A 23,255-nucleotide genomic window follows, 5' to 3' on the forward strand; every position below is an offset into this window, starting at 1 on the left:
GAAGGAGGACTGCTGTGGTAGGTATCACTTAAGGTCAATAAGCCATGTGACTTGTGACCCTTCTTATCCTAGCAGGTCTTTCCCTCCCTGCTCAAGCTAGGGCACCCTTTAGCTTCTCTATACACTGTGAGGCACTCACCTAGAACACTGAGGGAGGGTGCTGTTGCTGCCTTTCTTGACTGCCACTCCCACAGTGTGGCTAAATAAGACCATCAAGCAAACCTGGCTAGATGGTGGGCATCTCCCAAACATTAATTTCCCTTGGGCTTTGAGGGAGGAGTACAGAAATGAGCTGCGAAGCCTGAGTGTGGGGCACTCAGCTCCAGATAGCCCAGGGACTCCATGAGCAAACTGAATGGGAAATACAAGGCTACCAGCAGAGAGGGCAGAGAACCCCAAGCTCCACCCAAACCCCTGTCAGGACAGGACGTAGTGCAAGCCACAGTGTGGTCCTGGTGTTTGGTGTGCTGTAACAGGGAAGGCCGAGCACTGAAAGGCTGGTATTTAGGCCTGTTCATCTCAGTCCTCACGCTTGAACCACAGTGTTGCCACCTCACTGTATCAGAGCCCTGAAAACAAACTGTCCATCCTTTCTATTTCCTATTCAGACACCTGCTCTGGCCCAGAAGAGCAGGGTAGCCCCATTCTCCTAGGCACTGCAGACCACAGTGCTCTCTGCCTTGGCCCTACCTCAGTCTGCCCTTCCTGTGAAAGGAGGACATGGCTCTAGGTGCCTGAGCAGCATTGCCTCTGCTCAAGGCCTAGCTTCCCCAGCCAGAATGCACCCCTTCCCCAACTTTTCTTTTCTTCTCATGCCACTGCCTCCTTAGCTACAGAGCACCTTGCTCCTCCCCACCTGGGGCCCACTCCTCATGGCTCTGCTTTGCCCTGCAATTACCCACCAGCCTTCCTGAGAGCAAAGAGAAGGTCCTCCTGGATGCTGGCACTATCCCAAGAAAACACCACCTCCCTTCTTTCCTCTCATACTTGCTCCATGGTGGCTTTTGTGTGGTCATGCAGTTATGGGTTTCCATGCTATCCCCCTCCCAGGCCTACTACTCCCCCAGAGAGGCAGTCTGTCCTGTGAGGCTCTGTGTCATTGGTGACCAACAGACGGCTGGACACAGAGTCAACAGAAGTGACTGGGTGCCAATGAGTGAATGACTGCAAACAAAGACATCTGCTTTATTTGTTTTCCATCAGTAGCACATACTGTTTCTTGAGCATGGCAGCCCCATGCTCAGAGGCATATGGGTGCTCAGTCAGAGACTGCAGGGCATGGGGACCATGGTCTGTGGTCTCATGATCGGTCCCTTCTTCAAGGCTCCAGGAAGGATGCTGCTCCTCAGCCCTTCAAAGAGAACAGCCAGAGTTCAGCTGAGCCCTTTTCTTCCCCAGAGATGGCCCAGGCACAGGTACAAGAGCCCTCAGCCCCGGCCCCATGCTTTCCAGGCTCCTGCAGAATGCAACCGGACAGTGGCCATCTCCCTGGAGCATAACTGGCTACTAGTCAGTTAGCTGGCCTGAGACCTAGACCAGGTCTCTCATCACTGCCCAGCAGGGCACAGGCTCTTACTTAACTCATTCTGCACCAACAATAGCCAGCACCACCTCTTTATCCCCAGAGGTCCAGGCTCCCTTCTCTGTTCTTACAGGGGTATGGCTGACCCCCACCCTGGCCTAGTGTGGCCTTGCTCACTTCTGCTCTGTCTAAGCAAGGCCCTCTCTGTTCTCTAGCAACTCGACGTTTTCTAAGCGAGATACTGGGAGAATGCAACTGCAGTCAGGTTCCTGCTCTAGGGAGCTCTGCATACCTCCAGGCAGGCATATACAGCTCTGTACCTGGAGGAAAGCCCTTGGGTGTCCTGAGCTGGCCCAGGAAAGCCTCTGCTATCTAACTGCTTTTGGAAGCTAATCTTTCCTGGGATCCTTCACTCCTATCTCACCTCTGCCAGGGAACATGTTCTGTGGAGCTGGCAGATGACACCAAGTTTTTCCAGTAAGTGTATCTCAGTCATAGGGTGCCCTGTGAGCCTGGGTACTGAGGCCCACACTGTGCCAGACTGTATGCATGGTCTAGAGGTGGCTCAGAGCTGGCCTCTGATGTTTCTAGGAGCATTAGATGTAGGGCCAGGAAGGAGAGGCTGGGCCTGGAAAGTCCCCAGCCTCTTTTAGGCATGTGGAGTGACAGAGGCACACTGGAACTTCCTGGGGTCTGTCCAGCATCATCAGCACCACCTTTTCCAGGTTTTCACTCGGGATATACTAAGGGGGCATGGAGACTGAAAATGGCCACCGACACAGGGTGGATGGAGCAAGGCTTAGAGTTGCTTCTGCCAAGGAAAGCTAGGGGTATAACTGGGTAGTCCTCTCAGCCCCTCTGCTGAAAGGTGAGAAGTTTGCCATTTGCTCCAGGAAGGTGGACAGACTTCACAAGCCCAATCAGGTAGAGCAGCACAGGGGATACTGCTCCCATGGACATGTCTGGGGTCCCAAGAGTAGTGAGAAAGGGCTCTGAGCCAGGTGGAGGATGGGGCATCTAAATGCAGGGGCCCAGGCATAGGCTGTCTCATGCTTACACACTAAAGCAGATGGCCTTACCTTGCGGGCGGTGCTCACACAGTGCTGGTATGCCTTGGCCAGGTCGGAGCATAGAAGTACCTCATGCAGATGGTCACGGTAGCAGCGGAGGATCTGGGCCTGTAGGCCAGAGCATACAGGCTCCACTCTGCGGGGCCTGGGGAATGATAAGGACAGATGGCTGGCATTAGAAGGCATGCAAGGCAAGAACTCACACTCAACACCCAGAAAGACACTTGATAAGCTCTGGATGTCTATCCATCCATGCTCAGTTCACTCTACAAGTGAGGAGCTGCAGGGTCTGGTCCTGTGGCCAGTGGTCAGTACTGAATGGATTGGGGAATGGGGCTATATGCTGATTGACTGCTGCCATGAGTATCCAAGTGCAACCAGGAAGGGTGAGGGGCCTGGTGGGCAGGGCCTCAGTTGGAGGACATAACACTGGACAACCTCCCAGCTGGCTGGGTCAGCCTCTGTCTGAGAAGTCTTCTGTGCATTGTTGACCTGATGCCACAGCCATGTGTTAGGAATGCCATTTACCCTCAAAACCCTTGTCCTCATTTACTACTGTAATAAGGAATCCTACAGAGATGTCAAAAAGATAAAACAAAGATACACTTCTTAGAGATAACTGTAGCAATGTGTTGTGGCATTTTACTATCTTTTCTTTCTTCCTTTATCAAAATAGTTTGAGAATCTACAACAAATGAATATGCTGACTTTCTACAATTATGATGCAAAACAAGTGATAAGAAAGTAAACAACAGATTACACTGTTACAGGTGCCCCTCCCAGCTCCCTGAGGCCGCCTGTGACATGTCCACTACCAGATGCCTTTTTTGTTGCACGTAGCTCTCCTCCCCCTGCCTCCATTACTGTCACATATCCAGTGTTCCCACAACTCACACACACATATCTACACATACTCTCATGTACCTTACGCACACTCCCACAGTCCTGCCATACAACCATTGACTGTGATTCCAGAGTTCCCCACTCACATGCACTTGCTCTCACACCCCTCCCACACTACACACTCCACTCCTCCCTGCACCCATTCTCTCACACTCATCCTTCCCCTCCACGAACCTCCTTTAACGTCTTTACTCAGGGTCCTGTGCACACATACTCTCACGCCCCACCGCAGCAGCTCACACAGCTGCATACTGGTAAAAACATGCTCCCTTAACCTCTCCTGGCTCTATGTGGCACATGTTATTTATTCTTCCCTGCCTCCTTTTCCCACATGAGAAAACTGTGGTATAGAGAAGTTACATCACATAGCAGTGTATGGGGAGGGTGTATTTATTGTGGTGGTGCCATCTACCCATCAGCTTTCCAGAGGGTTTTCGCCAAAGCTTGCCCATGTTTGTAACAGCTGTGGTGGACCTGCAGTGACACCTGACAGTTATAAAGCTGCAGTGAGCCATTCCTCACATTCTTTGGCAATAAAAAGGATGAGTATTTGGCAAGCTGTGTTTCAGGCCAGCATGCTGTTCTCCTGCCCAGCACCTCTGAATTTAGAGTGTCAGCCATGCAGCAGACATCAGAGAAGAGAATGCTGTTATCAAGATAATTCAGCCACGTGAGAGTCATCAGTTAAGAAGAGCCAGCAGCAAAGTAACCAAGGGCTTGGGAAGTCAGTCTGCAATGTCTCATGCCCAGCTCGGGGGTCTGAATGGGCCCTTCCACCACTGCCATTTGCTTTATGATGCTGCTGCCTGTGGTCCACCCTTCTTCCTGAACCAGCCCCGGACCACAGTCATCATGCACTATCCTCTCTGTAGGCATGGTGCCTCATTTAATCAGGCCTGACTCTTTCTAGAAACCTCACTCACCCAGTTCACCTTTCTCTGCTGAGCAGAACTTGGTCACAGGTCTATCCCTCAGAAATGTGCCAGTGAAGGAGTGAGGAACCCATATATAGCTGGAACAATAAGAGTCAACGGAGACAAGAACCAGATAGAGGGTTTGCAACACAAGTGGGCAGGCAGGCTGGGATACTGTGGCAAGCTGCCAAGCCACAAGAGAGAAAACCTACTTATAGGGCAGAAGCCCCAAACCTCATAGTTGTGCCCAATGCTGCTCAAGGGGGCTTTCTCCAAGCTCCAGTGAGGTCATCTGAGGTCTTTGCCTCTGCATTTATATCACACCTTCAGATATATGAGGGAGAGGAGTCTTTCTCCTAATCTTTTGAAGACCCCCTTGCGGGTTTCTACCTGATGTACAGAGAGGCCCAGTGTGTACTGTGCATCACCTCTTTTGTAACTTCCTAAGAGCTTGTCCAGTTATGGGCCTTTTGGAGCTGTATGGGGCCTTGGAAGACAGAGCTCTTAGTAGCTTCATGTCTTAGACAAGTGCTCTCTATGAGCACTGCTCTGAGGTCCCTCAAGATCACCCTCAAGTCTTAACTCGCACCCCTATCCCACTGTCTCCTCTTCTGACTCTGTTCTCTGTCTCATACCTGGGAAGGCGCAGGCATCTTCCCTGCAGAGTTAACCTTGCATAGTCATGGTCTACAGGCACCAGGCAGACACCAGAGGCTACTACCTCAGCTCTAAGTGGTATGAGGCTTTCTGTCCTTATCGAGAAAGTACCCTAGCAGGCTCCTAGGCTCAGTATGAGAGGCACACTGGGAGCCAGAGCTCTGACTCACATCCCCCACAGAGCTGCTGATATAGGCTGAGCTGCAAGTGAGGAGAGGAGTGGCTTCATCACTAGCCTCTTTTCTCATGGCCCCTAGGGCTGCCCACCTCACTGACAACTGCTCCCTGATAAGAGGGCCTGGGAGCTAAGAGGAAACTTCAGAGAACACATAGTGGGTTTGTAGGTAGGGAGAAACTGGGCTGTGTGAATTCTATCTCTTGCACAGCATTGCTACTGCTGAGGCTGTGCTGGGACTTCAGCACAGTAGGAACACACACAGGCAGGCGAATGTCAACAGAAGTTTTATCTGTTGTGCACAGAACAATCTGAGGAGAGGCACAGCTACTGAAGTGAATCTTTCTCTGAAATAGGGTAGGGCTAGTCAGGTCAAACCATTTGGAAACAGGTATTGGGTGGCTTTCCCCATTCAAGGTGACCTGTTTTGCTGAGTGCTGCACAACAGCTCCAACAGATAAGAATGATCTTGTGAATGGGTGTCAGCTTAGGTGGCTGTGGACGTCCTGCTCAGCTGACACATGGTCTCAACACACTCAGTAAATGCAAAGTCTTATAGCAGATGGCTCAAAAATCAGGTCCCCAGTAGCCACAGCCCTCATTCAGATCACACATCGCCTTAACATGTCAGAAGCCGGTCAGGTTTTCCATTTCTGAAGTACACATCTATATTTCTGCTTAGCTTACGTCAATCTGGATCCTACAAATCCACCAAGATAGAAACTGGTGCCCAGAGTGGGTGGCCCAGGAATAAGCACACCTAGAAGTCAGAGGCTTGGAGTTTCTTCACTTTCCACATCCTTCCTGGGCCTTGGAACATGACCTTATTTGGACACAGTGTGGCTATGGATACACTACTTAGTAAAGACAGGTGACAGAAGTAGAGTGAGTCACCCAGTGGTAGTCTAGTGCACACTCGCATGAGAAGAACAAAGACAGAGGCAGACATATGAGACGCTGTGCGCCGAGAGTTGAAGGTTGTCCTCCACTATCAGCCAAGGAGCGCAGGGGCTACCAGGAGTATCTGCAGCTTCTGCACTGGATGAGAGGGGCAGGAACTGTACACACCTTGCACTTGGACTCTCAGTCTCTAAAACTGGGAGAACATGTGACCTTTGGTGGCTTTGAGTGGCAGCACGACAGAACACAGGGGGCAGTGTGGAAGTGGTGGAGTGGAGGGTGGCACCAGTTTCTGGGCTACCAAACACCTACTGTGCATGCACCAGGACAGATGCCAGGCCCAGCAATGTCTCTGCCCCAACCTTGTGAGGCAGTGTCCTCACTGGTTTTATGTCAACCTTGTGAGGCAGTGTCCTCACTGGTTTTATGTCAATGTGACCCAAGCTAGAGTCTTTTTGGAAGAGGGGAAGCTTGTGGTGCATTTTCTTGGTTGACGACTGATGTGAAAGGCCCAGCTTAGTGTAGGTGGTGCCATTGCTGGGCTGGTGCTGAGCAAGACAATAAGTAGCTCTCCATCACTTTCTGCCTCCAGGTTCCTGCCCTATTTGAGTTCCTGCCCTGGCTTCCTTCAATGATAAATAGTGATGTGGAAGTGTAACCCAAAGAAACCTTTTTCCCCCCAAGTTGCTTCTGGTTGTTGTGATTCAGTAGTGGTTACAGTAATGGTAACCCCAACGAAGACAGACACCATCTACACTGAGAGGTGAATGACTGTGGCCAAGCGAAGGCAAGTATCTCATGAGTGGCTCTAAAGGATGACCTTGCTCCCTAAGTAGTCCACACCCTGGGAGAAATCTGGGGCTCACCTGGGGGAACAGCCTGGGGAAAGGAGAGGGCAAAGAAGACATCTAATCCAAGTAAACAGCCTAGGAAGAAAACCCAGACTCAAATGGGAGTGCATGTAGGTGAAGTCTTTGCTACTCTGATTAACTTGACTGTGCTAGGAACTACTGGGACTACTGTGTCCCCAACAACATACATTACTAAAACTGTAACATTCCCCAGAATACAAACAGCAGCTTTGTGAGACAGGCATTGCTGCCTCATTCTGTACATAGGGATGAGTCTCAAAAAGTCTAAGTGGTTTTCTCAAGGCATGCAGCAGTAAGACAGGAGCATGGCAACAAGAGCCCGGGTGTCCATTTCCAAAGCCCATGTCTCTCTAATGCACGTAACTTCTAGAAAATGCCACAAAATTCAAAAGAAGAGACAATCAAGGATACAAGAAAGAAACAAAATACAGGCTTATACCACAAGGTATGCAGGGCTTCTCAATGGCAGGAAACTTGCTGAGTCCACTTGGAAAGGGGTGTAGTAGGGAAGGCTCCACACAAAGAAAGGCAAGTTCGTAGTAAATCAAGGAACACAGCAAGGCAGGACAATAGGAAGCCAGAGGGGCAGGATCTCCCCTGCTGTCACCTGCACTGCAGCCTCAGCAGGCAAGGGGAGTTCCTGCAGCAAATCCAGGGTGCTACTCCTTCCCCAGCTGCCTCTCATGAGGTGCTCACTGTACACCTGCTCACATGCAGCCCCCGTCCTTTGTCTCGCTCACTTTATTTAATAAATGGGATCTCATCAACTTATCCTTCTCCTATTATCACTGCTGACATCAATCTGATAATATTGGTCTGGTATGGAATCTGGCTATTATCTGCCCTCCTCATATTTAATTTCAAGGAAACATTGGTGGGGACCTTGGAGCAGGCTTTTTATTACAGCAGCAGCAACGAGATTCCACATGCACTAGCCATTCATCTCCGTCACGTCTTGCCCAGCTGCTCAAAGGCAGCTTCTGTTCCATCCCGTGGCCAGGGCGCAGGCACTGTTCAGACAGGCAGGTTTCAAGGGAGTGGGTTAACTGGCTACTATCGACCATGTGCCACTCAACCTGGGTAAATGGGACCCAGGGACCCACTATTGATTAACATGCCACTCGGGATCATTGTCAGTCTGGCCCTCAGATGCCCATCCCTAAGAGGCACAGGGCTAAGTGGGATGAGAGGGAGGGACTGTATGTGTACTTGTACATCCTCCCCACCCCCAATGTGTGAAAGAGCAGGGCCCTTTCAGAGTCTCAGAGGTACGGAGGGAAACAGCAGGTTACTGTGGTCTCCAATGTCTGAGGGTGACTATATTGGGATAGATGTCCCACAGTAGTCTCTGTAGCTATGGTCTGAGGTTCTCAGGCATAATCAAGAAGGGCCCGCAGTTGGGGCTGACTAGATGTTTTAGTAGCTAAGAGAGCTTGCTGCTCTTCAAGAGGACCTGAGTTTTGTTTCCAGCACTCAACATGGCTTCTCACAATCGCCTGTAACTCCAGTTTCAGGGGATCAGATGCCTCTTCTCGCCTCCTCAAGGCAAAGCCCTTCCTAACCCCTTCTCTCTGGAGCCTTGGTCATTTGACACCTGGAACCTCTGTCCATCTTGGTTAGTTCATCACACTCTCATCTGGTCACTTCTATAACTCAGCCCTCTGACACTAACTAGAGGGATCTCTCTAAAGCATGGTCACACTGCTGTTCTGAAGGACCATGGCCAGCCACCTGGACCTGGTTTTTGAGCTCTGCTTTAGTCCTAGTGACAAGCTCAGTACCCAAGGCCCAGCCAGCTATGTTCAGGTCAAGAAATCTGTGTCCCGCTCAGCCTCTTCCACAAAGCTGAGGTGCTCGGTGAGAAAGTCCCAGTACAGATCTGGAAACTTTAAGTGTTTGCTGAGTAATGTTGAGTGTGACAGGGTAAAAACAGAGCTTAGTTTTGAGCCTAGTGCCTCTACCCTGCCTCCCACCCCAGTCACTGTGGTAACTTCTAGAGTGGATATTGTCCACCTACTCATAAGCCTGAGGCCCAGAGGCATTTTTAAGGTGGCATTTGGGCATCTCCATGATGCAGTCTGGAGTTAGCTTTCTCTTGCATGAAGATGCCAGGACAGTACCTCTCAGGGTACATGGAAACATGCCAGAACTTTCCCCCGTCACTGTTGGGAGATGTACCAGGGCTCCAGGAGGAAGTGCTGTCCTCCACAAAGACTAGTGTATTTGACCAGCTTATATTGCAGGAACCTGGGGGTACATGTGGTATACGGTTCTGAGGGTCCAAAAATAGAGGGCACCAATAGTGGTCATGGCCCCTGTGGAGTAGCTCACAGTGGCTGTCACACTGTGTCTGGCCCTACAGTGGCTTTGACTGCTCTCATGTCTTAAGTCTATTCTAAAGGAAGCCAAATACTAGGAATGTTGTTGGAAGTGCAGGGCATTGGGAACCCTGGCGTACAGGGTGTTTTGGATGGAGGTCATGCTGCTCAGGCTGGCTGACTTGCAGACGCTGAAGCTCTGCCACAAGAAGCTAGGGAAGCATGGCCCTAATGGAGCTGTGGAAAGAGGCAAACCATTGGCGCTGGCTAATTAGTAAGGAAACCCTAGGTCTAAGACACTTTAGCTGATTTACATAGAAAGACCCTCTATATGATGGAATGGGACCTGGCAGGGACTGACACAGAGCAGGCGGGCCCAGTTCAACCCCAGAGTCAAGTCCTGGACCACGGCAGAGAAAAACTCCACTTTTCAGGGCTCTGGCCCAGCAGCCTGAAGCCAACCCAGTGGCTGTGAGGGGCTCTTGAGAGCCATACAATTGGCTTATAGATATGCAGGCTCAGAGACTCTTGAGATGCCTGGCACCTTCCCCAAGAGCTACCAACTTCAGTGCTTGAGGCTGAGGTCTTCTGAGTTACCACTCCTCCTGACCTATGACTTGTCTCCCTTGACTTTCTGTTTTGCATCTCTCCTAATGGTCCTGTGAGCTGCTCAGTCCGATATTAAACTTCATATCCAGAATCCACGTGATTGTTGTAACAACAGGAAATAATACATGATCAGATTATCTATTCTGTTCCTCTCTGTCTCCACAACTCATCACTAGCACCCGCATCATTCTTGACCCAAGGACACCAGTTCTTGCTTTCTATGATGTGCCCTCCATCTAAGTATGCACCCATCTATGAATGTGGTGTATGTGGGTACTGACTCCACGTACCAGTAAAGTACCCTGGTGAAGAGACCAAGCCTACCTCAGCCCTGAGGGAGCCATGAAAGCATGAAGTAGCGGCCTCACTCCAACCACAGCAGCCAAAGCAGTTGAGCCTGCATAGACTCTGAGGTAGTCTGGTTTGTAATCAAAGGACTGCATTGCTGTGATGGTTTGCATATGCTCTGCCTGGGGAGGGGCGCTATTTGGAGTTTGTGGCCTTGTTGGAATAGGTGTGTCACTGTGGGCACGGGCTTGAAGACGCTTGTCCTAGCTGCCTGGAAGCCAGTATTCTGCTAGCAGCCTTTAGATGCAGAAGTAGAACTCTCAGCTCTTCCTGCACCATGCCTGCCTAGATGCTGCCATGAGTCCCCACCTTGATGATAATGGACTGAACCTTTGAATCTGTAAGCCAGCCCCAACTAAATGTTGTCCTTATAAGAGTTGCCTTGGTCATGGTGTCTGTTCACAGCAGTAAAACCCTAACTAAAACAACTGCTTTCATAGGATTTGTCCCTAAGCTGTCCTGGGTCAGGTGACAATAGGAAAGAAGTTTCTCAAAGGCCCAAATGGTGCAGAGTGGGATTGTATTGGAGCTATCCAGATTCTGAATCTCAGAAAAACCTCTTCTCACCTGTCTGTTCTGGCCATCTAGATTCAGGGCCCTCAAGAATTCCTTGGCTTCTGGGTTTACTGTCCTGCTACTAGTGGGGAGGCAGATCATCAGACTACAAGGCAGCCCCCCAGCTCTTCACTGGTTCCTGTTGCCTGTGAGAGATGAGAACCCTTAGTGGATGTTCAGAGCCCTTTACAGTCTATACATGGCTCTATGAGTCTTGTCTGCCCTCTCACATAGAAACTGCTATCTCCTGAGCTCTAGTTCCCAGGGGCTCTGGCTATTTTCTCTGCCTCCAGTTCTCCAGTCACTTAAGGCCTGTGCTCACCCAGCAGATTGCTCTGCTCCTCTATAGAGAACCTCAGTGCTGTAGGTTTACATTGTATCCTACCCCATGCAGCTGGAACTGGACGGACAAGGTGACCTTCAGTGTACTGAGTTGTCACTGGTTGCACTTCTGTTTCTTTTCTTTCTGCAACTCTTGCTGTTGCTCATTTACTCCCAGCACTGCAGCACTGCAGCAGTTAACAGCTGCTAAGTGAGCTGGTGGTAAGAGAACACACTACTTACAGGTCATTCTCTTAACATGTGCCATGCTCTCCTGGGTCTGCACCATAGCTCCCATGCTCCCCACCACCCAGAACATTTTCTATATCCCACACATGCTATTACAAAGATCCTAGAGAGGGGCTGGTTCATACTGTCTCACTACTGCCCACCTATGAGAGCATGGACTGGCCTCCTGCCTCTCTGGTTCCCTCCCACTGGGAGAAGTATTCTTGACTGTCTCTGCCTCCAGTTCTCCAGTCACCTAAGGATTTGTGGCCCTTGCTGGGCTGCTGCTGCTGAGGGTCCTAGGCACTGCCCACTACCCACTTGAAAACCACACATGCATGCTGCAGGCAGTTCATGTAAGAGCTGTCTCTCCATTAAACCAGGGTGTCTGAAAGGCAGGAACCATAATATAGTACAGTGCTTCTGCAGGTCTGCACAGAACACCTAGCAGAAAGCAGATATTGCTTATCTGAAGTTGGCAAGGCATCAATAATTAAGAGTCACAGGGGCTCTACTTTGCACAGGTTCTTGTAGTTGAGACTTACATGGGCTCTACCTTTGGCTGGGCTTTGCCTACTCTCTCTGACAGTCAGACAGTGTTTTCTTCTGCAGCCCACAGTTTTCCTGATATTCACCTCCCACCCTTTCTGTGCCTGGCAGCCTCTGTCCTTGGTGACTCAGACTCCTTTCTCCTCCAGATCTGAGGAGTTTGCCAAGGCAAGAGTTCCTGCTATATCCTGGTCCTGTGTGTGGAACCTGTACACATGGGAGACCTTCAAGCAGCAGTGGCCTGCTATGAAGTGCTCTGGAGCTCACCTGCCCAGCCTGGGCCAAATGCAACACAGTAGCATCTAGAAGTATCCAGAAGAAGTACTACTGATATGACGACCATATTCAAACCATATACAAACACCATAACCAAAAGCAAATTGGGTAGAAAAGAATTTACTTGGCTTATACTTCCAAAATGTAGTCCATCATTGAAGGAAGTCAGGGCAGTAACACAAACAAGGCAGGAAACTGGAGGCAGGAGCTGATGCAAAAGGGAGAGGAGGACTGCTTACTGTCTCACTCAGTCTGCTTTTTTATACAACCCAGGAACACCAGCACAGGAGTGGCGCTACCCACAGTGGGCTCAGCCCTCCCCCACCCATCACTCATAAAGAAAATGCCCTAGAGGCTTATGAGAGCTTGATCTTATGGAGGTGTTTTCTTAGCTGAGGTTCCCTCCTTTTAGAAGACTCTAACTTGTGTCAGGCTGACACAACACTAGCCAGTACAGGGCACAACTGCACGACAGGATTTCCTCCAAAGGCATGCATAGTCACCCACCCAATTAGTGTGGCTGGCTAGACTAGCCTAGAGCTCAGGTGATGGGGATTTTCTACTTCAGTTTGCCACCCAAAAGGGAGAGTGGATCTCATGCCATGTGCTCTTGAGAAAACATTGTCACCTCACAGACATAAGACAGGAAAGCAAGCACTGGGCCTGTGAGACTTAGACATTTCCTTGTGGGTGGTTTAAAGCTGGGTCTGCCCTTTAGCCAGACCCTTTCTCCAACTTGGACCTCTAGCAGCCTCACTGTGCAGTATACTCAAACCAGCCTCTTGAACCTCTCAAAATCTGGGCTCATACCTGCCATTAGCACCCTAGACTTCCACACTCTCGGCCACAGAAACACTGACTACTTTTAGTACTTTCTCCAGCCTTACCTCATACATCTAGCCTGGCCATGCACACCCTGTCTTGGCACCACCAGGCTGCCACCTGCACTCTATTCCCATGCTGTCTGCTAATACTTTTCCTAGAGCTCTGTTCACTCTCTGATCCTTCCAGACGAGACCTAACTAGATCAGTGGCCATGCTGTACCCACCCCTCCTCCAGCCGTCCTCATTCTGTCTTAATGAAGTCCAGTGTCAATCCATTCTCTCATGGCTTGTACCTTTGCCATTCAATCTAAAAAGTCACCATTAAACTCAACTCCTCTCTTATCTTCTGGGAGTTTGTGTATTACATTTAGGTCTGTGACCTATTCAGAGTTTGTTTGTTTGTTTGTTTATTTATTTATTTATTTATTTATTTATTTATTTATTTTGTGAAACTCACTGTTTTGGGGATTCTAGGAATGCACACAACTGACACCTCACATGTAAACTCATCCCACCTGTGGGTCCTGCCCTTCCCAATTACCTGGACACATGCAGATACTGGGGCTACACAGAAAAGCCTGGATTGTGTGTTTCCTAGGAAGACACCTGGTCACTGGGTCTGTTCCATTACATGCAGGCAGGCAGCAGGGAGACAGTCCCACTCCCTGTCCTGTGAATCACAAGGGGCCAAAGAGGATCTTCTCCAGAGCGTCCCTTCTCCTGAACCTCAGATGCCACTCAGGACAAAAGGAGCCATGCGTTCTCAGTGCAGAAGGCACCCCCAGACAATCTTATCCTCTGATACCTGATCTTGACTTTGAACCAGAGTTGACCTCACAGTCACAAGGTTGGCCATAACCTGTGCGGGGAGGGTCCAGCAGGACCCTTGACACTCTGACTCCTGGAGAGGAAACTGACCATTACCAGCCATGTGATGGTGTCAATGGTGTTCTGTCTGTTTTCTGAAACTGTCCTGGCAGTCCTTGAAGGGTTTTGGGCTATTTCCTGAAACAGGAGACTAGCCCTTTCCCAGCCGTCTAATCCTTCAGCACGAGAGGGATAAGTGGGGTCCTGATAGAGAGGATACTATGAGAATACTAGTGGAATACTGCCAAGAGGGACGAGGGGAAATGAAGGCAGAGGGCCAAAAGCAGCCTAAGTACTTGGGAGAGGGCTTACGCTGAACACAACAGTTCACTGACCAAGAGTGGCTCCTATGCTGAGGGAACCATGGAGAAGGGCTAAGAACTCTTAGGTGTTGGGAATATTGATATAAACTATAGACAGAAATGGAAATCCTGAAGGATACAGTTCTACATATGTGCACATATGTGATTATCTATGTAGTCCATGCATACACGTGCCTCCTAGCTCACTTACTGAGAATACCCAGAACAATGAGAGCAGCACAGTAGCACCAAGCACACCCAGGCCCAGAAGCTGGTGTCCAATACCATTAATCAAAGGCACTTGACTCCTTAAATGGCAGGCTCCATGACTGGAACAGAGGGAGATTAAGACCACACGGGGACCCCATTCCCACAAGCTGAGATGTACTTTGAGAGAGAAGAGATGGGGGAAAAGACAGAGGGAAGTCTTAATCTGAAATCCGAAATCTAGGCCATTCCATTAAAGAACTGAGAAGAAGCATTACAACCCAATGAACAATGTGGCTTCCGGGCCTCCCACATAGAACCAGGTGAGTGAATGCAGAGTTGAGGTGGAAGGAGGTGAGACTCTCTTGGGATACAATAGCGATCCAGAAACACAGGAGACACTCGGGCATAAGTCATCACCCTTTAGCAGCCATCACTGCGGTGGCTGATTGGGTGAGAATGTCAATACATTCAGGATTTAGTGACAGCCTGGAAAATGTCAGCACACTGGCATCTTACCACAGTACTTCTTGACAAAATACTAGCTGGCAACAGAGAACATGGGATCTTTAGTACAAGCAGAATAGGCCTAGGTCAACATGGTCAAGTAGTAGATGGAAGACTCAGGTCTCCCAACGGGACAAAACCCTGTTAGAGCATACCATTGATCTCCGAGGACATATGGCTTGACTGTGGTTGTGAGGGGATACTGGGCAAACACAGGCCAGGGTGTCACCCTACAGATGAGAGTCCTGTACTTTCTTTAAAATTATCAAGGTTGTTAGTGGCAGGAAAGGTGAAAGAACAGGTCTGTGTGAAGGAACTAACAACTAAGTCAGGACAGACTCATGGACAATGTTCTGTTCTGGATCAGAAAGGAAGGAGAGGCTGCTACGGAAGCAGGTAGAACCTGATTTATGAGGGGATAGTTGTATTCAGATACGGATTTCATAAAGGAAAGGCTGTGTGGTAGCCATGGAGGACACTTTGGGAGGTATTTGAAGGACACACTCAGTTGAGGAACGAAGGGCTACCAGCTTAGACCAGGATATGGCTCCTCAGAGAAACAGTGCTGAAGCAACCCTGTGACAAGTACAGCACTCAGGGGCCCTGGTTAAGGGACACAGGACTCCTCTGTGTTGTCCTCAGCTTGGCCATAAGCAGCCAAACAATAAGGATGGCAACTTGATAGGATGGAATGTACTCAAGAGGATGTGCTTATCCAAAAAAAGACATTACCAGATTTCCATTTCTTTTTCTAGCTAGGAGTAAGTAGGGTTGGAGAAATTTGACAAAATGATTCTAAATACATCTTAAAAAAAAAAAACAAGCTGGAAAAAGATAAACAAGGTAGAAAAGCTTGTTCTACTAGAAATACAATATTTTGAATCATGGCAGTTTTATAATACATTTTAAGTGTGTTTAAAATATGCAGGGTTGATCCTGAAAAGGAGTCTAGAAGCAGATCTGTGTGTGCAAGTGGAACTTAGCGTGTGGTCAAGCAACTTAGATCAGAACTAACAGGACAAAGGACTCCTACTCAGAAAATTCAAGCTGATCTGTGCTCACATCTGGCTCCCAAGTGGACCCCAGTGGGCTATTTAGAGTAACAGTTTAAGGGCACAAAATGAAAAATCACACAAGTACTATTCCTTGGGATTACAGTCCTGGGGGAAGGAAAGCCTTTGCAATTCAACACAAATCACAAATGAAAACATGAATAACAGATACTTGTTCCTATCTACAAATGGACTCCGGAGGCAATGATGACACAAAGCGTTAACTAGAGCAGCCAACAAAAGACACCAGGGTGAGTGGGACACTAAGGCACACATAGGCTTGTGAGAAACAACACAGGCTGCCAGTAAGTGAGCCACGGCAATGTAAGAAAAGGCTTGGATTTCACTTAGTAACTGAAGAAATGAGTTGTAGAAACCAGAGCTCTCTTCCCTTCTGAAATTGGCAAAGGTATTTTAAAACAAAAACAAAACAAAATACTGTTACAATACCAGACTTGGGAAGCCTTGGGAAAATGGACACCTTCCTCCATCACTATGTGGGGTAGGAAATGGCACTTGTTCTTCCTGGAGGACAAGTTGAGAAGCATACTAATATATGTGTTTCTGGCTCTCTTGGTGTACGTTTTGAACAATCCACTTTTTCTAGATGAACTTACAGAAATGTGCAGAGGCAGGCGAGACCATTTGTCAGAGTGCTGGCTACCTTAAGAAGGGGCTGGGAACTACCCCAGCTTGTGGTGGGGGGCTGCTCAAGACTCTCTGAAATAACCATATGGAAGAGTGGCAGGCAATTAATATAAAGACATAATTAGACATCTACTGACCAGAAAGGTGCCCACATGTGGATGAGGTTAATCCAAGGACAGATGTGCAGTGCATGGGACCCATGTCTCATTTGCCTGGTTTGTGGCTGCATTCTGTGAACTGAGTGATGATCGCCCCAATATAGTAACAGGGAGAGACTTAGATTTTTAAAAAATACTTTCCTTATATTTTTCTATATTTTATTATATAGTAATATTATATATTTAATATTCATATACCATTTTTATAACTATTAGGCTCAAACATGACACTTTTTTTCATCTTAAAAAACATCTAAAGATGCAGCCTATCTATAACTACACACTTACATACACACATGTGTGAACTCTTTGGTATGTATTCTGTGTTATTTGTAATTTGAAGATGCTCTAGGAAACAGCAAAACAGACTAAGGGTAGATGCTAAAGACATGTACTGCAGATGGCAAGTGTTAGCATGGGACCTAAGTGAATATCTATCGTCACAGCACTGCTTCATACAAACACACCTCATCTTTAGTAGCTATAGAAGAACACAGACCTCCATGAAACACCAGGCACAAAAGCCCTGGCCCACACAGTATGAACTCAATAAACACTCACTGAATTACATGAGGCAAAGGTTGCCAGTCCTTCTGAAATTCAAAACTGAAGTCACAAATAGTATTGCTGGGGAAAGGTGTGATTTCTAGGGTATTTGTGAGCAGACTATCTTCTTTCTCACTATCCCCATCTTGTTCCATCACTACCCAGGTATGTGCAAAACACAAGTCACAGTTGTCATAAGCCGGTGGCTGCATGGCAGGAAGCCAACTGCAGTCAGTCTTCTGCCAAATTATGCCCCTCCCCCCCATGATGGGTATGTACATGCACACACGTGTGTGTGTACACAGTGAGGCAGTTACACAGACTGAAAAAGGCAGGCTGGAACACTAGGCCGGCATATGCATGTAATTGGATAGACGGATGTAATTTCTTGTACTTGGGTTTAGGATGGTACAGTTGTAGCTTAGCAGACAATACAAGGTTCTGAGAATTATCTCCTGAAAACACCCATCTGATCCTGTCACTTCAAAGCTCAGGCACTTTTGATGGCTTCCCAAGACAAAACCAAACCCAAACCCCTGGTGTTTAAAATTCCACTGTCAGTCCTGTGCCAGCCACACTCGCTTGTCATACCTCCTGTGTGACAGCTGATGGAAGCTGGCTGACTTGGACAGAAACCTGAGGCTGCTACTCATCAGCTCTGTGACCTTGGTGAATGCCTTCACTTTGGCGACTCCCCATCTTACTGACTATAAAATAAGGCAATAAATGGGAGATAATGTATTCAATGTCATTTCCCAAGAGCACAGAAAGGGTCTGATAAATATGACTGCCCTCCTACCCCTTTGTCTACAGGAAGTCTGAAGGGAGAGGCATGCAGGAGGAGTCAGTGTTTGGAGAGGACATCCAAAGGAAGGAAGCTTCAGAAGGTGGCTGTACAGCAGAGGCTTCCTTGGTCATGTTGGTGACAAACAGATCTTCTGAAGAGACTTCAAAGTAGGGATCAGAGAGGGGTCTAGGTCAATCCTGAGGATAAGCCTAGAGTCTGCCACTGCCTTGGTGCCTACTGCTGGTATATCCTTGTTTATCTTGTCAACCTGACACACATGGGAAGAGGGAGTCTCTACTGAAGAACTATCAAGAGGACTGGCTTGTGGGCATATCCGTGGGGCATTTTCTTGATTGCTAATTGATGTGGGAGGGCCCAAGCCACAGTGGGCAGTGCCATCCCTGAACTTAGGCTGTAACAAGAGGTAACTCAATGTGAGCCTGGGAGCTAATGCAGAACACCTCTTTGCTTCAGTTCCTGACTTGAACTCCCTCCCTGCTTCCCTAGATTACAGTCTGTAACTTATGAGCTGAAATAAACTGTTTCCTCCCAAGTTGTTTTTGATCACAGAAACAGGAAGCAGACTAGGATGAGGTCCTACTAACATGGTCCTAGGAGGAAGGGCACCCTGATGATAGAGTTGTCTCTTCTTGTTATGATGGGCATTCATTTTAAATCCTGGCATTTGTCTTTTAATGAGATTGATGTTAAAAACACATGCATGCATGCACCCATGTATGCATGCACACATGCAACTTTGAAGAGTCTAAATGGAGCACTATATGCTGAGTCAGTGATGGCAGTAAGTAAGCAGAACCTCCACACAGCTCATCCTCACCCCGAGCCAGACCCTGGTTGGTACTTTGTGTGTTTGTACTCATGCCATGTAAACTTGGCTCATTTTCTTAGATTCGGTGTGGAGACTGTCAAAGCCAGTTTAGTTCTTGCTATACTCAAACCAAGAAAACTAGTGACCATACAGTGATGTCAGAAGCCACTTCGGTGGGGGTTCTCACTTGCCTACTGATGGCTCCTGACCTCCCTGTGCTCAAAGCAGAAAAAAAATAGAGGAACTGCTGTTTATAAGAATGGTGCTGTTCTCCAATCGTCACCTGCAGGACCTAGTGCAATTCTCTCCATTGGGGACACACAGGCTCTCTTTGGTGGGGTTGCAGTCATGGTTTTAGGCATGTTAAAGGAGGAAGCATGCAGGTCATGAGGAAGGGAAGGCAGTATTGTTTCCCAGTACAAGTGGAAGGCGAGCTGCATGTACACTTAAACATTTTCTAATAGTTAACTTAGCAAAAGTGAAGCAGGTGAATTAATTTCAATAATGTATTTCACTTAATAAGATATAACAAAGTGTTATTCCAACATGGCAGTTCAGGAATGAGACGTTATGAGACAGTGTAGAGTTTTGTTCTGAGTGGTTGAAACTCATGTGAACTTGGCGCTGGCAGTGCATCTCCGAGGGAACGAGTCCTATGTCAACAGTTGCATGTGGTGAGCCTGGCAGTATCTGAACAGTCTAGGACTGGCACTTTTCTGAACTGGGTACTCTGTACACATGACTATGTCAAGTCACATTCTGTCACTGACAAAATGCCTGAGACACAGAACTTGAAAGGAGGAGATGTTTATCTTGCATGTTTCAGTCCACGGGTGCTCATCCCTGTTGTTTTGCATACTACACCATAGCAGGACTTGGTGATAGAAAGGCTGCTTGCTTCATGGTGGCTGAGAAGCAAAGAGACAGGAGGAGTCTGGATCCCCATATTAAGGGTATGCCTCTAGAAACCTGACTTCCTTTCACTAGGTTTTACCTCTTAAAGGTTCCACCTTCTTCCATTAGCATCAGATGGAGACCAGGCCTTCAAGACATGAGCCTGTGGAGGACACTCTCTATCCAAGCTCTAACAGCCACGCCTCACTATCTTCCCACCCAAGCATAATGATTCAGAGCAAAGGAACCATGGATGTGCCTTAGCCAAGATAGGAAGCCACAAGAAAGGGATGTGAAGGTGGGTGGCATGGCTGCAGGCTGTGGGGATGCTCTGTTCCCAGAGGGGACAGTCTGGTCCTGAGAGTAAGAAGCAAAGAACACCAGGTGGTTATCCAGAGGCATGAACTGCTAGGTTGAGAAGGGATAGAATGATCCATATTGCAGGGATCGAAGGCATATATACTCCATGGGAGCAGCCAAGGCCTTTCCCTTATGGCTTTCCCAGCACTTTCTGTCACATCAGTCTGAAGAGGAAGCAGAAACCTTGCCTTCCCATCTCAACCAACACTGTGCTTCTGCCTTTCAAAACTCATGGTCACGCTGGTAATTCAGCGAGAGCTCGTTAAGATCTGCTCTGCTGATCCCTTTCACACAATTTTAAAACATTCTATAAGATTCACTTCTGCTACTTATGAACATTTAAATGCAGTTTTGCTCATTTTTATCATATGGAAAGTGTCATACATTTTACATCTATGACTTACTTTAAGCTTTGTATGGTGAATACCGTCTTTCCCCTTTATGCCTTCAAACAGCCTTCTAGCCTTTGCTTAAATAGACATTTAGATCAAACAGCACAAGATTTTCAGCAGATGTAGGAAGATTCTGTACAGTAACAACATCTGAATGCAAAGCACCTTTTTTTGTCATGGTGGTTCCTGGCCCTGTGTGCTAGCCTCTGCAGAACTTTGCTTCACCCTGCAGGGCTGTCCTCACCTCTGAAACACCAGCCTGGGACTTCCAGAGTTACTATGAAGCTCTATCTGCAAATCCCCAGGGTGTCTAGAGATCAAAGAAACCAAACAATCTTGTATCAGGCTGTGCTAGGCCTGATGTCCACTCCTGTGGAGGGCAGGAGACTCTCAAAGGATACAAGCCCTGAGAAGTAGCAAGTCAGACAGAAGCCCTGCCTCTGCATCCTGCCGAGCTGCCTTCCTGTTCCTTGACAACTTGGGGCTGGGGGCACCTTAAAGCTGCTTGCTGAGCATCCGGTGCAGCCTGAGGAGGAAAGGTAACTGTGCTCACTGGGAAAGCTCAAGGCTGCAGGGCCAAGCACTGTTCCTAAAGTGATTCCCAGACTAACCGAACTGTTTCTTGAAAATCCATGCTTCTAATCCATAGGTAATTTACTGAGTCAAGGAAACAATGTAAAAGACAAAAGAAGGGGACAACAGGACATGTGTTCCCAGACTCAACTTCCAGTAGATCCTGACAACAGGCTTTGTGACAGTGACGCAGTACCTGGAGCACAGGGCCAACACTGTCTGTCAGGACTAATGACCCCAGAGGCAACCATCATTAGCCAGTTCACTAATTAGGGTCTGTTTGCAGAGCTAATGGGAAAGGCAATCACTTGTTAATTTAAGTAAAACTCCCAGGCATTCCTGACAACCATCATCACAGAACACTGGAAGGCATACCAGTGAATACAATACAAAAGTACAAACACACTCTGTGAGGAATCTGCTGTAGGCACTCCTTCCTCCTAGACCTTCCTCAGCTCTAGGGAAGTATGTCCCTGGAACCCTAGGGACTATTAGCACCACAGAGAGAAGTGCCCCAGAATCCCACCAGGGAATGAAGAGAGTTGATGCAGGGCTGTGTCCATGCATGCGGGAAGGTGGCACATAGGTGTACCTCTGTGATCTCTGCCTCGGCTTTTGTGCTACAGATAAAGCAGCAGTTGATTGTGATAGCATTACATACAACTTAAAAACCATGAACTGTGAAGAAATGTTATTGGAAGGTATTTCAGTGGTTGCTAAACCAATGTCCATTATTTAGAAAAAGGTTCCGTAACCCACGAATGAGGGCTCTTATAGAGTTTGCTCTCTAGTACATAACTACTAGTACATAACTTAATTAACCACCTCAAGCTTCCAGAGGCTTCACTTGGATCCTAGAAACGGCAGGAAAGGAGGGATGGGGCATAGCCACCACTTCAAAAGGAGGCAGGCCTGGGGAGCAAGTAGAACTAATACTGCTCTGAGCCTTGAGACCCTGTGGTACAGTCATATCACAGAACAGATGAGGATCTGAGGCCCAAGGTGGGAGGTGAGTTTTTGGCATAGTGAGCAGGCCCATTAGGGTCAGTATGACTCTGATCTCACATTCCCAGGCTTGGAGCAAAGCTCCCTAGAAGTCACCCAAGAACTGGGCTCTTGTTAGAAACAGTAAAAGAATTCCCTTCATATGGGGAATGCAGACTCCTAAAAAGGCAGGAGTTCTGAGCCACAATGAGTCTTGATCAATAGAGGAGCAGTGGTAAATCACAGGCCTGGCACAACCACTAGGGCCTTCCTGTGCTCATACCCTTGGCATGCCCCCTGTGCCTGGCCATTGGGTCTATGTGCACTCTGCAGGAAGTTGGAAGGCATGTGCAAATGTGAGTGCCTGGGTCAGGGAGGCCACAGGGCATAGGACAACATTTTCTTCCAGAAGAACCCATGCTCTCTACATTCAAGGCCAGGCCCTAGAAAGGAGGCAGCTACTCACACAGGAAAAAGCACTAGGTCTCTTCAATCTCTAGGGTCCCTGAGGCAACTCAGAAGCCAGCCTAGATTTAGTGGCTTTCCCTGGGGGACATTATGGAGCAAGTGATTAATATGTTGGCTATAACACACTCACTTGGCAGCTGATCTAACTCCAGGGTACACAGTGGTCACTTGGGAGTTTGCCAGCAGTGCAGGTTCTGAGGTCTCTGCTTTTGCAGAATGTTGGACTCTGCAACCCATGTGATCCTAAGCAGACCTGTTTATAGATGGATATGAGCCCATGGACTGGCCTAGCCAGGCTATGAAGCAGTGGTAGGTTATGAAGGCTACTGAGGGGGACTCTCAGGGCAGCAGGGAACAGCAAAGGCCTTGAAGCAGCTCTACTCTTCAAGCCACACATGACTAGAGAACCTCTGGACCCTCACACAAGCTGACCATTAGCAGCTACAAGATGGAAATTTACATTTCCAAGGTAGGCTCTGAATCCTGCATCTATCCTGTTCTTTCACTGGATAATTCTGGGAAACAAACAAAACTTCAGTTTCCTCATCATGAGAATGGGGAAAGGACAGCTCCTGGAAGTAGGCAGGTTTAGTGCTTCATAAAACAAGGGTGGGTCTTGTTATTCTGTTCGTGCGTTAT

General features: G+C 48.2%; 1 protein-coding gene across 1 annotated transcript in view; it reads right to left on the bottom strand.

The window, feature by feature from the left end:
* Nucleotides 1-1,146: 1,146 nt before the first annotated feature.
* Nucleotides 1,147-23,255, bottom strand: part of Chchd6 (coiled-coil-helix-coiled-coil-helix domain containing 6) — a 226,844-nt gene continuing 204,735 nt past the window's right edge. The window contains 2 exon segments of the mRNA NM_001106608.1: nt 1,147-1,351; nt 2,602-2,737. Coding sequence (NP_001100078.1) covers nt 1,346-1,351; nt 2,602-2,737 — 142 coding nt within the window. The 3' untranslated portion in view covers nt 1,147-1,345.

Source organism: Rattus norvegicus, chromosome 4, assembly GCF_021556685.1.
Source record: "Rattus norvegicus strain SHRSP/BbbUtx chromosome 4, alternate assembly SHRSP_T2T, whole genome shotgun sequence".
NCBI lineage: Eukaryota > Metazoa > Chordata > Mammalia > Rodentia > Muridae > Rattus > Rattus norvegicus.